A 13,625-nucleotide genomic window follows, 5' to 3' on the forward strand; every position below is an offset into this window, starting at 1 on the left:
CCAGGGTAAAAATGTGAACAGAAAACAGCAGCGCTAAGAATCAGTGGCATTTCCCTTTAATGCAATGTTGCAGGCAAAAAATGAAATCACCACAGCAAAGAACAAAAATGCAAAAAAATTAACACAGCAAACCTGCGATTTCACTGCATTTCAATTAAAAAGAAGAAAAACTAAAACGCTTCATAACACAGCTCGTTGCATCTCTTTTCAGTGTTATGCAGCAAACTCAGTTCATATTCGAATGATTTTCACCTCCTGTAAGATAAAACGTACAGTTATGACAGGATGAGTTTAAAATAACATTTGAAAGGTTTCGGCTCCTGCAACGAGTGAGCTCTGTGGCAATGTAATTACACACGGCCGGCTCTTTAAAAGCCACATTTTAGCCTCGAAAAGAGTTTTATGCTTGATTTAGTGTTGATGCATATTTCAGTACAAACTTCACAAACGCAGTTAAGACTGTAACATTTCATTGGTTTCCAATGTGTGGCCAGAGTCCACTAAAAGAGTCCTACATTGAGTATTCAGGGACCATTAATGCTAATTATCTGTATTCCTGTTACACAAAGTTATGTGTATTTTAAAGTTTTTTGGGTCTTTTTAAATATTTGTAGCTTTTTCACCTTGGAAAGCTCCTTCAGAAAAGGTATAACACATACTCAACGAAAAAGGCAAATGAACAGCTTTGAATGTGTCTTCTGTCGTAACTTCTTGAGGTCAGCTGACCAGTAATATATAAAAATAACGCACACCAAGTGAAGTGAAAGGTTCAAACTTTTGGCATTTTCACTCCACAAACAGCTTAAATGTCTTAGTGTTTGGGGTGTTTCCTTTGTTTGCTGGTCCAGAGTGTTTGATCCTTTTATTTTAGCACCTGTAAAAAAAGATCATGTGATGTGACTGAAAGCTTGGGTCTGTTTGTGTCGGCTATATTTTTCTGTAACACTTCATGAAATGGGAGTTACACCTGGAAAGTTTCTGTAATAACGCCTCCAAACAACTGCATTTATGTTTGGAAAATTCAGTTTTAGTCCAAGAGTGCGATTTTTAGAAAACTGCACCAGATTGGCTGTAACCTGCTCTGATGTCTCAAACTTCAAAGTTGGACCGTTGGCCCTTTTTTCTAGCTGACTTTTACCCAGACTGAAACACGTCCCAGTTTAGATATATTCATTTTATTGATGTACAGTAGTAGTTACCTGCTGGTTGTAGGGGGCCATCATAAGTACAGTCCTGCTATTCGTGCAGGGAAAATGAGCGCGTAAACTTAACCCTGAAACACAGCGGCTGCTTCTCTTTGGTGAAGTTTTGATCCACCTTTCACAGCGGAAGTGTTTCAGAAACAAGCGTTTAGTCTTCAAATGATCTTTTATTTTGAAAATATATCAAATTCTTTATGCTGTTGCGGTCTCTGACTTCCTGACCTAATCGCCTGCTCTGTGCTGCTTAACTTTCTTTTAAAAACAGACTTAAGGCGACCCTGGAAGTCACTTCTGATGGAATCACAGCTGTGATCATTACGGGTTAACCTGCAAGGTAAGAAGACTAATCTGACTGTGTGTGTGCGCCACAGATATCAGCAACATTTAAAAAAGATGGTTACTGAAGGCTGTGATTAAATGTGTAAAATGTCTTTTAAATAAACACACAGTAGTTATATGGTAAGGGTGGGGGAAAAAATCGATACTGTGTAGTATCGTGATATTTTGTTTGCTAATAATGTATCGATACAGGGACAGCAGAAATCGATATTTTGTTACAAAAAAGGTTTTTGTGCTCTGACTTCAGAGCATGTTGATCCTTTTTCTGAGCAAGAATCCTGACACTGTCCAAATGTGTTTAACTGTTTTTGGCAGCAATAAACATGACAGTTTACTTATTTTAATTTAAGACATGTTTTATTTTAATTAAGTTTAAAACTTTTTTATTTAATGTAAAATTATATTTTGTTTTAATTTACTTTGAAATTCTTCAGTTGCTGAATGGGCTGCATAGTTTTCATAAATAGCTATAATTGTACCAGATGGTTGCATTCAGTTAAGTTGGACTAGACTGTAATACAAACCGTTCAGTTTGTCAACAATAAAACTGAAATGAGAGAAAGACTGAGTGCGAGACTTTGATATTAGATAAAATGAATATTGATAAAGTTTACCTTTATGTACAGAATCTGAATATCGCAAAATATTTTTAAAAATTGCAATAATATCGTATCGTGCGTTAAGTATTGTGATAATATCGTATCGTGGGATGTATGGTGATTCCCACCTCTATTATATGGACGCCTGTGCTGATTCTGATCGTTTCCTGGACGTTTTTCTTTGAGACAAGTTTTTTGTCCCGTTTCATCAACTACGATTATCCTTAATTGAAAATAAAGGAAGGGAATTCAAATAAATCTTAGACACTTCTACTTAAACAGTAACATGTTTGGTCATTAACTGCACACACACAAAAAAGGTTTTCTAACTGTTAGGGGAAAAGTTTTTCTGCCCAAAGTTCAGTTCAGATGCATAAAATGTGGGATTTGACCCTGACGTCTGTGAGCCGCTTCACTCGAACACGAAGCTAAACGGTGAGTCTGGAGCGTCAGAAGTCGGAGTCGTCTGTCGCCGAGTTATCAGCACCGGCGGAGACTTCAAAAGTCTGCAGGCGGCTTTCATTAGCCTTCTGCTCAGTCATCTTCTTCTTGTTGTGGTTTCTGATGTGCACGCTCAGACCGCGCTCAGTCATTTCGTAGATCTGACACTTGGCGCAGTAGTACGGCGACACCCCGACGTGCCGGAACTGGTCGGCGAGGTACGACACGAGCGTCTTGAAGCCTTTGTTGCAGATGTCACAGCGCGGGATAACACCTGGATGCTCCTTCTCCAGGTGCTTCTTCAGGCCCCACCTGGACCCTTTGAACCCCTTCTTCTCCTCCGTGCCGGCTTCCTCCTCGGCTGCGCAGAGGCGGCAGACGAACACGGCGTCCTGGTTGGCGTGGCGCCTCGTGTGCGCGTCGAGCTCGATCTGAGTGCGGAGTGACTGCTGGCAGGAGTTGCAGAAGAACGTCTTCTTCCCCTCCATGTGGTGCATCTGCTTTAAATGCACCGCCAGCCCAGACGCCCTCTTGAAAAGCTTACCGGGCGGCGGGCACATCGTGCACACCAGTTTCTTACCTGAGCCCGAGTTCATCTCCATCACATCGCTGTAATCCTCTCCCAGCGCCAGCACGCTCGTATTGCTCACCGTGAACTCTTCGCTTTTGATCTCCTCTTCCTCGGTTACCAACCTCCTCTTCTGGCTCACCTGAGGTCGCAACCTCGCCGGTCTGGACGGCAGCAGAGCTCCGGGGTTCTCGCTGACCACCGGAGTTTTAACAATCGGCTCTTTCGCTGGGAGCGACCGATCTACGGACATCGTGAACTGGTAACTCTCCCCCTCCTCTTCAGGGTTTGAATACTCGATGACGTAGACGCCGTCATCGTCATCCTCTCCCACGACCTCGTCCTCTGCAGGCAGCGAGCACTCCACCTCGTAGAACACCTTCCCGTCGACGTGCGACTCCTCTTCAGCGATGTGAGTGTCGTCTATTCTCACGACTGTTATCTGGTCCATCCCACCGGCGCCATCCCAGTTTTTGTTTCCGGCCATGACCGAGGATGATGATGCTTTTCCTGCACCTCCGCTTTGAACGGTCGACTGCTTGGAAGCCGTCTGAAAGGAGAAAAATGTATTACATACGCAGCAAACAGATAAAATACTACAGAATGAAGGCATAAAAAGTCTTTCTGAGATATATCAATAAATCAATACCATATACACAGTATTTCCTGACAGTAAATATTGGTTTGTGACTGGCGTCCTCGTTCTGCTCGGCGTGGCAGCTCATGAAACAATCCTCCACCTGCATCACATCCTGGTTAGAGAGCAGCTCCATCTCAAAGAGCAGAACAAGGACTAACATCACCCAAGACGGTGAAGTCAAAGTCAGTCTGACCACAGGATCAGAGTCTGGCAGTCACAGCAAAAGCACTCTGATCAGCCTATTGTTGGAAAAACGGGAGACAGGAAGGGCCGATGCAAGTTTGTCAATAGTGAATCAACTTTCAAAATAAGAGCATATGGGAATATGTGATAGTGAACTGACTGAGATGCTGTCTGAAATTGATAAAACAATAAAAATAAATCTCAAAACACACCTGAGTGGTGTGCTAGCTTGGAACATGCTGGACTCATAACAGATCATTTTGTGTGGAAGAATACTCCTATAATGTGTGAAAGGCCCCTTTATATGAGAGCGCACTCAGAGCCTCAAGGACAAAGTCTGGTTTAGCAGAGAAAGTCGATAACTGCCCTTGTGACACCCCTCATCTCTGACTCGGGGTTTATAGGTAAACTTTCTTCATCCCTCTGGGCAGCCCACCAAAGTCTACGTGTGAAAAACACTTAACATTTATTCATAAATACTAAATATTATCCAAGTTTTATTTTTGTTTGGAGTGACCAGGATGGAAAGACTTAGAAATAAAAAGATCAGAAGGAGAAGTTAGACACACGAGCCTGAGGTGGTTTGGACATGTGCAAAGGAGGAGAAAGGATGTTGAAGATGGAGCTGCAAGGGAGGAGGAAGAGAGGAAGACCTCAGAGAAGAATCATGGATGTAGTGGAGGAGGACATGCAGGCAGTTGGTGACACAAAGGAAGATCCCAGGGATGGGGTGGGATGGAGCAGCTGAAAGATGTAGGTCTGCACGGTGATGGAGCTGAATTTGAGTAAAAGCAGTTCCACTCAGCAGGAAATATATTATTAATTAATGATTAATGAATATTAATATTACATGTCCAGGTATTTGTTCGTAGTTTTTATCTGTACATGCTTGTATGCTACTCATTCATTGATGCAGGTAAGCATTAACATATAAATAGACAATAAACAAGAGAATTATTGTTCATAATACAATTATTATATTATTATATACATGTACAATAACTACTTGTATTATTTACAAAATCTGTAATTGTGTTTATTATGTCAAATAATCATTTGTGATTACAGTAAGTATTTTACTGTTTATTTATGTAACTGCACAGCTCTTGCCCATAATTCATGCAATTGCCATTAAGACCATTTTTTCTATTATAATATTTTAATTTTCACATACATGTAGATTATATAAGCTACTATTATAATTTTTCATTATAATTTTGTATTCCTTTTTTATAAGTGCACGTTTAAATGTTTATTTTGATCATTCCTGTTATAACAAGACTTCCATTCAAAATGTTCTGTTTTAAGTAGAAGTGAGACGTGAGCAGCGATACTTCACATTTTAACGAAACATTTTTTCTCTAATAAATAATCCGCCACGACCTATTTTTCTGCTCAAGTGTTTTCTGTTTATTCTTTTAAATAACAGCAAGAATAGAGTCAACATTCAGCACGACCCTGCAGCCGAAGTCAGCCATCACAACCATTAGCTTAGCAACGAACAGCTAATCAGTAGATAGAGGCAGCTCTGAGGTTCAGATTTCTCCACTATGAACTAGTTGGCTCTTTAACATTAAAGGAAAAGAGTTGAACTGCATGCACAAATGTTCAGGTACAGCTAATCGTTCACCTTTAATCGATGCAGATGGTCAGATTTCCTGCAGAAAGCTAGCTGAGCCACAAAAAGAAAACACACAAAAAGACGTGTGTTTTCTTTCAGGACAAACTAACGAGCTGAAAACACATGACAGAGCGCCCCCTGGAGCCCTGGATGTACTTTAAAAGTACCAGCAGTCAGCGAAAAACAGTTCAGTAAAAAACTGTACAACAGAACGATATTGTACGATAAGATACAAGTTACCCTAGAAGGGACTCAGTTACGTGTAAACTAATAAATAAAGTCACATAAAATGAGCTTAACAAGTTAAAATGTCATATAATAATAAATATAAAAAAATAAACATTTGTAATTTAGTAAGGAGCTCGGGGTAAATTTAAAAATAACAATTAAATTAAAATGGAATAAAAATGAGTAAAGGAAACAACAGAATAGCCCTCAACATTAAAAAAATCAATAAAAAACTAAAAGAAGATTGGAAATAAAATACAATAAAATTTAATAAAATATAATTTTAAAAAAATCATAATTTAAATGGTAAATGGTAAATGGCCTGTATTTATATAGCGCTTTACTAGTCCCTAAGGACCCCAAAGCGCTTTACACATCCAGTCATCCACCCATTCACACACACATTCACACACTGGTGATGGCAGCTACATTGTAGCCACAGCCACCCTGGGGCGCACTGACAGAGGCGAAGAAGCTCCACATGTTAAGGTACATGTAAGAAAAATATTGAAATAATGTTTTTATAAAATAAAATAAAACGTAAGAATGTGAATATAAATCAATACATTAATAGCTGAAGAAAATAAAACAGCCACAATAAAAATGTTTTTTAACTGTATGATAATAATGTAAAAATTGAACATAAGCAATAAGAATTACTACTACTACGGTACTTTTACATTTATTAGAGGTGAATTTCGTCACTGTTGCTTCTTTACTGAAAGAAGCGCTTTGTCTCTGTAACAATGCCCTGTTCCAATAAAGTACTGAGGTTTTGAATATCCTGGTCTGCGCATGCGCACTTCTGATGAGTGATTCGACGCTGAGTAGCTAGCATCTCGTCAGAGCTGTGCTTTCTCTGCATTCGCTCACTTCTCGTGAACAGTTATTGTTTAACAGCTGGTCATTTCTACCGAGCGGAACTACCGTGACCGAGGCGTGAAAGAATATGCCCAAAAATAAAGGTAAGGCTAGCGGGAAGCCATCCGTTAGCGACGAGTTTCAGTTGATTGTGTCGGAGCCCGCCGCGGACACACGCAGCTAAAACGTGACACCGACCGGCTGCTGCTAGTTAGCCCCGCGGAGCCTCGTTTACACGACCGTTAGCGTGGTATACGTGATGTTTACCCTCTCTGTTTGGTTCTATGCGGGGTAACTGTGAATTTAGGAGAAATCTAATAAAGTTCTCCTTTACGATTGAGCTAACCTGATTACTGGTGTAGTCCGCTGCTAACTATTACAGCTAACCAGCTAGCTTCTACCTAGTTACCCCACCCGGGCCGGCCCGTAATATCCGCCTCCAATTTCCACCAATATTCAGCCCTTTAAAACACCAGAGTGTCTTTATACTGGTTTCCATACTATTCTCCAGATGGTATTGTAGCGTTTGGACGATGTTACGACCCTTAACATAAAGGTTAGCTCCTCTTTCTGTCCGGTTCCCCTTTCAGAGAGAAGCTCACACAGGCGTTGAAATTAATGCCATCTCTGCTGTGTACCACGATAAAACGCCAGTTTGGATAACTGAAATTGAACCATTCACACGTACTTAAAACAAGGTGTCAGTGTTGTCTTGTTTAGCAGAAGTTTCTGGTGTTTCTAGTCATTTTTGTTCTGTTGCTAAACAAAAAGCTGCCTTAAGCTTGATTAAATTTAACTCCACTCAAGCCAACCTGATGAAATCTTAGTATTGGTGTTTTTCCATTTAATTGTTGGTTGATTGTTTATGGCGCCAAAATTATTTATATGTACGTTTAAAAAAACAAAACAGTGAAATTGACACAAACCACTAATGTATTTCTGCTTGTTTCTGTTTACAGGTAAAGGAGGTAAAAATCGGCGACGTGGAAAGAACGAAAATGAGTCTGAGAAGAGGGAGCTGGTGTTCAAGGAGGATGGACAGGGTGAGTGTGGGTTCAGTTTATTCTGTTTGTGGGTTAGAAGAGTTGCCTTCACCTCCGAGCTAAGCAAGTATGCAAGTATTGCTTGCACAATATAATGCTGTTCACAGAAAGGAGCGCCTTACAGAAAATTGTCAGGTAAACAAAACACTGACAACATTATAGCACTGACGCATTTACGTGTTCAAAAAGGAGTAGGACGAAGTATAAACTTATTCATAAGGTCTAGGATTAAGTGTCACTGCATGTCCTTAACAAACAGTAATTTAGTGTGTTTGATGTGAGTGGGATGAAGAGTGAACTATTAAGGTTTTAAAGTATGTCTCAGTTAAAATACAGTGTTTCTTCTTATTATGGGAAAATAAAATTGAGTTACACAAAGGAGAGTGATGAGTAAAATACAAAATAAAATGTAATAAATGTAAAAAAAATAATTAAACCTTTTAAATGAATGAAACAAAGTGCTGTTTAAAAAGCTGCATATTATTGGATAAGTTGGGTCTGTAGAGTGAGCTCGTTAAATTCAATAAAACAGAATAAAAAGTGCCTCCCTAAAATAAACACATCAAATACTAAAAGTGTAGTGGTCAGTGTATGAAGAAGAAAAGTTATTTAAATAGTAATAATAAAAGTTTGTTCTAGTGTTAGTTTACTGTATCAGCTGTAAAACACAGTTACACAGAGCTATGTTTCACTATATTATGTCTCTCTCTCTTTTTCCTTTTTTTTTTTTTTTTTTTAGCATCTGCAAATAAAAAAATGATCTCAATAACTTGAAATCAAAATGAAGACATGATATAAAAATTTTTAAATGCTTTGGCGAAACCTGAATATCATCTAAACGTTTAGAAAGTAACAGGATGAATACAAAAAGACAAAAATAAATTTAAGGAGGAAAAAAAATCCCAATTGTAAGTTGGGCACAGTTTTAAGAATTGTAAACGAGTGTCATAGCTCATCGTTCATGTTAGAACTACTTAAATCTCTAAGATTGAAATGTAATCTTTCAGTCTAATCTAATCAGTTTTATCCAAACAAAAAAATGCTTGAAGTTTTCAGTCCTGTGCTTGCATATGTGACAATTATTTGATGGTAAATCAAATATTTGCTTAAAAAATGTCCCGTTAAGCTGTGAGGATTTAAAATATCAGCTGTAGTTGATGAGCAGACAGTCAAAACACACCAGCTCCCCAGCCTGCAGGTGTCATTTAACTCATATCAATTTAATTTTGTTTGTATAGCACCAATTCACACCAACAGTTGCGTCAAGGCGCTTTAAGGTAAAGACCCCACAGCATTAGAAAGAAACCCCAACTTTTACATGACCTACTATAAACAAACATTTGGTGACAGTGGGAAGGAAAAACTCCCTTTTATCAGAAGGCAAGGATTTAAGAGCAGTGATGTTTAGAGCGCTGGATGACTGAGGGGTTTACCGGCTTTACTGGATCTTCAGCTTAGAAGTGTCAGGATCCAGCTGGAGCTGCTCAAAAATTCACTGCTCAAATCCGGATGTAACAACCTTCTGAGGAGCAGGTTTAAAAACAAATTAAAATTTAAAGTTAAACATTGCAATCACTGGATGATCTATCTTGTGTCATTATGCCATTCACAAATATTTATGGCTGGATCCACTCCCTACAGCCTCGGTGCATGTGTCACTGATCCTGCCAGACCTGGATCAGAGAATCAGGGACCTCCTGGACAGTCTGGTGCTATTTGGAAGCATGGGTACAGAACACTTCAGAGGTTCTGATGAAGGTGTGGGTCAGTTCTGCCTTCATCATTCAAGAACTGTTCTGTACCAGGAAGAACCCAAAGCACCAGGATAGGATTGCAGTCATTCTGGAGTGTGCTTCAGGCTTCAGACTCTCACGTCTGTCGCATGTGCTCAGTGTGAACAGTTTGTTCAGAAACATGCACAGGAGTGACCTGCAAAGCAGCACATACTGTTCCTGCTGTTATCTACAGCTTTGTCTAGCTCTGCTCCTGCTGGTGTCCACTCCAAATCTTGGCACTCTGCTGGGAGACTCTGCAAACTTTCCTGTAACCACAGGCATGGAGATCCTGAAGGATCTGGACTGCACGGGCAACCATCAGTAGCCGGGACACTAACTAAAAGCAAAACTAGAGAAAAATCAGTCAGAAGAGAGGAAGAGCGAGCAGTCTGTGGGCACCACCTGCCATCCCTTTGTGGGGGTTGTCTTGTTGTCTCATCCAGTGCATCTGTCACTTTCATTTGCACCAAGGCAGCTGAAATAGATTCATAATGGTTTATTCCTCCTATTCTGAACAGTGTACGAGCCCTTTATTACAGGCGAGTATATCACGGGTTGATTTAAGCTTCCTTTGCTCTCTTGTGTCTCAGAATACGCTCAGGTGATTAAAATGTTGGGGAACGGACGTCTGGAGGCGATGTGCTTCGATGGAACCAAGCGGCTTTGCCACATCAGAGGAAAACTCCGGAAAAAGGTAGGAATGACCCGAGCACCTTCTGTCGCCTTCTCCCACCATCACACACAGAGGAAACTCTGTGGTGTGACGCCGCGTCAGCATTTTCTCAGGCAGCCGCCGTCAGCGTGTGTGCGGGTCACAAAGTGCAGCGTGACCCTGTGCCACTCATCCCTGCTTTGTTTTGTTTTCCTCCAGGTCTGGATTAACACGTCGGACATCATCCTGGTCGGGCTGAGGGATTATCAGGTGTGTTGGTGGCTCACACAGGCTTCAGATCAGACCACTAATACTGTTGTCAGTCACTGAGAGGGCACCGTGAAGCTTTAACAGCCTGAATTACTTTTCCTAAACTTATTTGTGTTTTATCAGTAGAGATGTTGATGTTTATGATGGCCACAAATAACAGAAAACTGCTCACAGTTGTGTTTACATGGAGAGTCCTACCTACGGGGCTCTGTAGGGGGGCTTAGTTAAAAAATCTTAAGTTACTGTGATCAGTAACACAAACTTCAACCCCAACTTCTGTTCCAGGACAACAAAGCTGACGTCATCCTTAAGTACAACGCAGACGAGGCTCGCAGTTTGAAAGCGTACGGAGAGCTGCCAGAGCACGGTGAGTTACGCTGCACGTGTCACATTAACGAGGCGGTTTTTTAAAAACTTGCTGTGTTAATGTTACTGCAGCTGGTTGTCTGGTGTCTGTTTTACTTCCATGAACTTCCACAAACATTATTGTGTCAGACCTGTAGGTGAAGTAGGATTCTGTTTTCCTGCAAATCCAAGGTGGAAAATAGTTGCAGGTTTTGATCAGCAGAGGGCCTCATTGCACATCACAAACATACTGAATTTTGGGACTGAGCAAAGTAGCAGCACCGTGGTGATGACCCAACCAACTGCAGGAAAACAATAGAGGAAGCGTTAGGGCTACCCGGTTAGCCATGCATGAACTTTCAAAATAAAAGTTCAAGGTTTCTCCACTAATAAATCACGTGCAAGGTGGAGAAGTGGTGACAGTCTCATTTCCAAACTGCTCCCTGATGGTGATCATTCAGAGCATCTATAACTGCACAGTCCGACCCTGTGGCGTGATTAGATTCACTCTGGGGTCGGCGTGAGTACTCGTGAGATGTTTCTGATGCATTTTCTGTTTCATCTGCAGCCAAAATCAACGAGACAGACACATTTGGACCTGGAGACGACGATGAGATTCAGTTCGATGACATTGCAGATGACGATGAGGACATTGATGATGTAAGTTGGCGTAATTGAACAATATTTTTTTTATATATTCTAAGTACCTGAATTTAATTCTTCACAGGAGTGAATTATAATCCCAAAAGTAGTCTTGAAGCCAGTACAACACCTTGAATTAAACATAAAGAACTAGCAGCATAATTTTACTTTCTTCTTTTAGTTCTAAATCTCCATCAGTGACCTTATTTTCTGAGACACAGTGGAGCTTTGCTTGCTCTTAAACAAGTTTGGTCTTGGAGCTTGTGTCATCAAAAAAGTTGTGGTGGTCACATTTTATTGCATTTTATAGACAAAAAGCTTATAAATCATAATTGGTCGTATTTAAGTTCATTTCTGATTTAAAACAATAAAAAAAAAAAGAGGAGATGTGAGGATGGTTCTGACGAGACAGTTTAGCTGAGCGAGCCTGGGCGTAAACTTGTTTTTAAGTGACTTTGGAGTCTTGCACCTTCTAACAGCCTTATATTGGCTTTTTTTCACATGTGTTTTAGATTAATGCATTTGAGAGATTTTCTAGATATTTGATGATCCTCACCATCTTTGGTTGCACTTTAACCCCCAACATGATATAAACTGTAGAAGTAGTTTGTTTGGTCCAGATATGGTGGATAACTAAACTGCGTGCACGCTGGGATCAGATTGTGCAGAACAAACTCAAATGTTTCCTCTTCCTCTTTGCAGATCTAAAATCCTGCCACTGGAGGGAGAAGGTGGGATTTTGTTAGAGATGCTCCGATTGGGATCTTTCGAGCCGAACACAGCGCACCGAAAATAATTATTTTTATTAAGATCAGCCTATGCCAGTCCAATACAGTTTATTAATATACAGTATGTTTAATCCAGCTTGTTTATCATCAGTAGACATCTTTGTTGTTTGGAGAACTTTAAGTGCATTTCACACGGGGGAGATCACCATCAGTACTTTGATTTATTAGACAAGACGCTGCTTTAGAGACTGTCTCAGTTATCAGACGGAGACCACTGAGGAGGATGATTATGAAGATGATGATGACGCCGACAGTTTGCTTTCCCCACCTTTGTGGAGAATCTGAGCTGATCGACTGCATCATACGTGTAAGGTGAACATCTGGAGCATTTCTAGATTTTTACCCTTTGCTTCCAGCTGCAACAGAAAAAGGCAAATCTGCCATCTCAGTTTTGATTTTTTGTTTCCTCCTTAATTTTACACACAGCTGTGCAGAAAACACACTCATTGTCTCATGACTGCAAAATATCTCACACCTAGTGCATGTCATCTTTTAAAAATGTATTTATATTCATTTCACACTGTGGAATTTACAAACGAGTACAGAATCTCTGGATTCGCCAATAAAAACATTAACTAGTTTGTGTTTTTCCTCCTTGATCGTTTATCGTTGTTTGTTGATTGCAGAAAGAATGCGTTGACCTCCACGGTGGCTTTTTGCTCCCTTTCCTTTACGCCCTGCCTGCTCACATAAGCTTGTATTTTTAGTTTAAACCCAGGCTGAATGAAGGCAATCCTGCTCCCCTAAAATCAAAAGAAGACTCAGATGTATTCTTCTGTTTACTTCCCTCATTTGTCTTTCTGTTGTTGTTTCTTTGTCCTCTCTTTGAACTCTTTGCTGCTCGCAATTCCTGTCGCTAGACCAGCGGTTCCCAAACGTTCCCCTTGCAGACATCCCCACCAGTTAAACCAGTAAAACCTCACAGCACAGCCATTTATCATCGCATAGAACCTCTAGAAAAATCAGTGATTTATATCTGCAGCATATTATATCTATTTCCCCTCCTCGCAGTCCCCGAGGAGGCCCAGCACCTCAGTTTGGGAACCACTGCTCTAGCCGACGTGGGGCCTGTTGCTGTTGTAACTGAATTAATAAAAAATTAAAATGTACTATGATGTTTGAAGGCTGGGTTTCCAATAAAGATCTTAACTCCACTGACCTGGCATCGTGGTTTTTGGGCGCCTAACGCACTTCCTGTGCCGGTCTGATGGTGGCAGCAGGACAGATAAACTGACCTTGTGCTCTTGGGCACTTTAAGCTGAGAACATTCAGGGTTGCAGGGAACAAAAGCTGGTATTTTTGTCCTTACAGTGTGGAGAGGCTGTGCAGGAAGTGACGACCTGCTGTGGTGAATCCTTCAGCCTCAGGCTCACAGTGTGCCTGCTCTTTGTCTCCAAATGGTTTTATTTAAAGTTGACCAGTCCTTCT

The 13,625-nt window shown here is 40.6% G+C and overlaps 2 protein-coding genes across 3 annotated transcripts; one reads left to right on the forward strand and one right to left on the reverse strand.

Annotated features, from left to right (window-relative positions):
- Window positions 1–40: 40 nt before the first annotated feature.
- Window positions 41–6,614, reverse strand: LOC113029488 (uncharacterized). Of its 2 annotated transcripts, XM_026180377.2 has the most exons (3): window positions 5,603–6,614; window positions 3,799–4,028; window positions 41–3,699 (listed from the first exon to the last, which is right to left on the reverse strand). In XM_026180377.2, the coding sequence occupies exons 2-3, from the start codon at window positions 3,799–3,801 to the stop codon at window positions 2,590–2,592; spliced, it is 1,113 nt and encodes a 370-aa protein (XP_026036162.1). In that variant the 5' UTR covers window positions 3,802–4,028; window positions 5,603–6,614; the 3' UTR covers window positions 41–2,589. The 2 variants fall into 2 exon arrangements, with proteins under 2 accessions (XP_026036162.1, XP_026036163.1); XM_026180378.2 differs by lacking the exon at window positions 3,799–4,028 and having other exon boundaries at window positions 5,603–6,309.
- eif1axb (eukaryotic translation initiation factor 1A X-linked b) lies at window positions 6,562–13,351 on the forward strand. Its single transcript, XM_026180395.2, has 7 exons — window positions 6,562–6,786; window positions 7,642–7,725; window positions 10,091–10,194; window positions 10,372–10,422; window positions 10,708–10,789; window positions 11,336–11,427; window positions 12,112–13,351. The coding sequence occupies exons 1-7, from the start codon at window positions 6,771–6,773 to the stop codon at window positions 12,115–12,117; spliced, it is 435 nt and encodes a 144-aa protein (XP_026036180.1). The 5' UTR covers window positions 6,562–6,770; the 3' UTR covers window positions 12,118–13,351.
- Window positions 13,352–13,625: the final 274 nt, after the last annotated feature.

This window comes from Astatotilapia calliptera, chromosome 9 (assembly GCF_964374335.1).
Source record: "Astatotilapia calliptera chromosome 9, fAstCal68.1, whole genome shotgun sequence".
Taxonomy (NCBI): domain Eukaryota; kingdom Metazoa; phylum Chordata; class Actinopteri; order Cichliformes; family Cichlidae; genus Astatotilapia; species Astatotilapia calliptera.

What these genes read in the sequence shown, in the direction of transcription:
- eif1axb (XM_026180395.2), top strand. An exon ending in GTTCAAGGAGGATGGACAGG is followed by an intron (nt 7,726 to 10,090) that starts GTGAGTGTGGGT and finishes CTTGTGTCTCAG; the next exon opens with AATACGCTCAGGTGATTAAA. An exon ending in GAGGAAAACTCCGGAAAAAG is followed by an intron (nt 10,195 to 10,371) that starts GTAGGAATGACC and finishes GTTTTCCTCCAG; the next exon opens with GTCTGGATTAACACGTCGGA.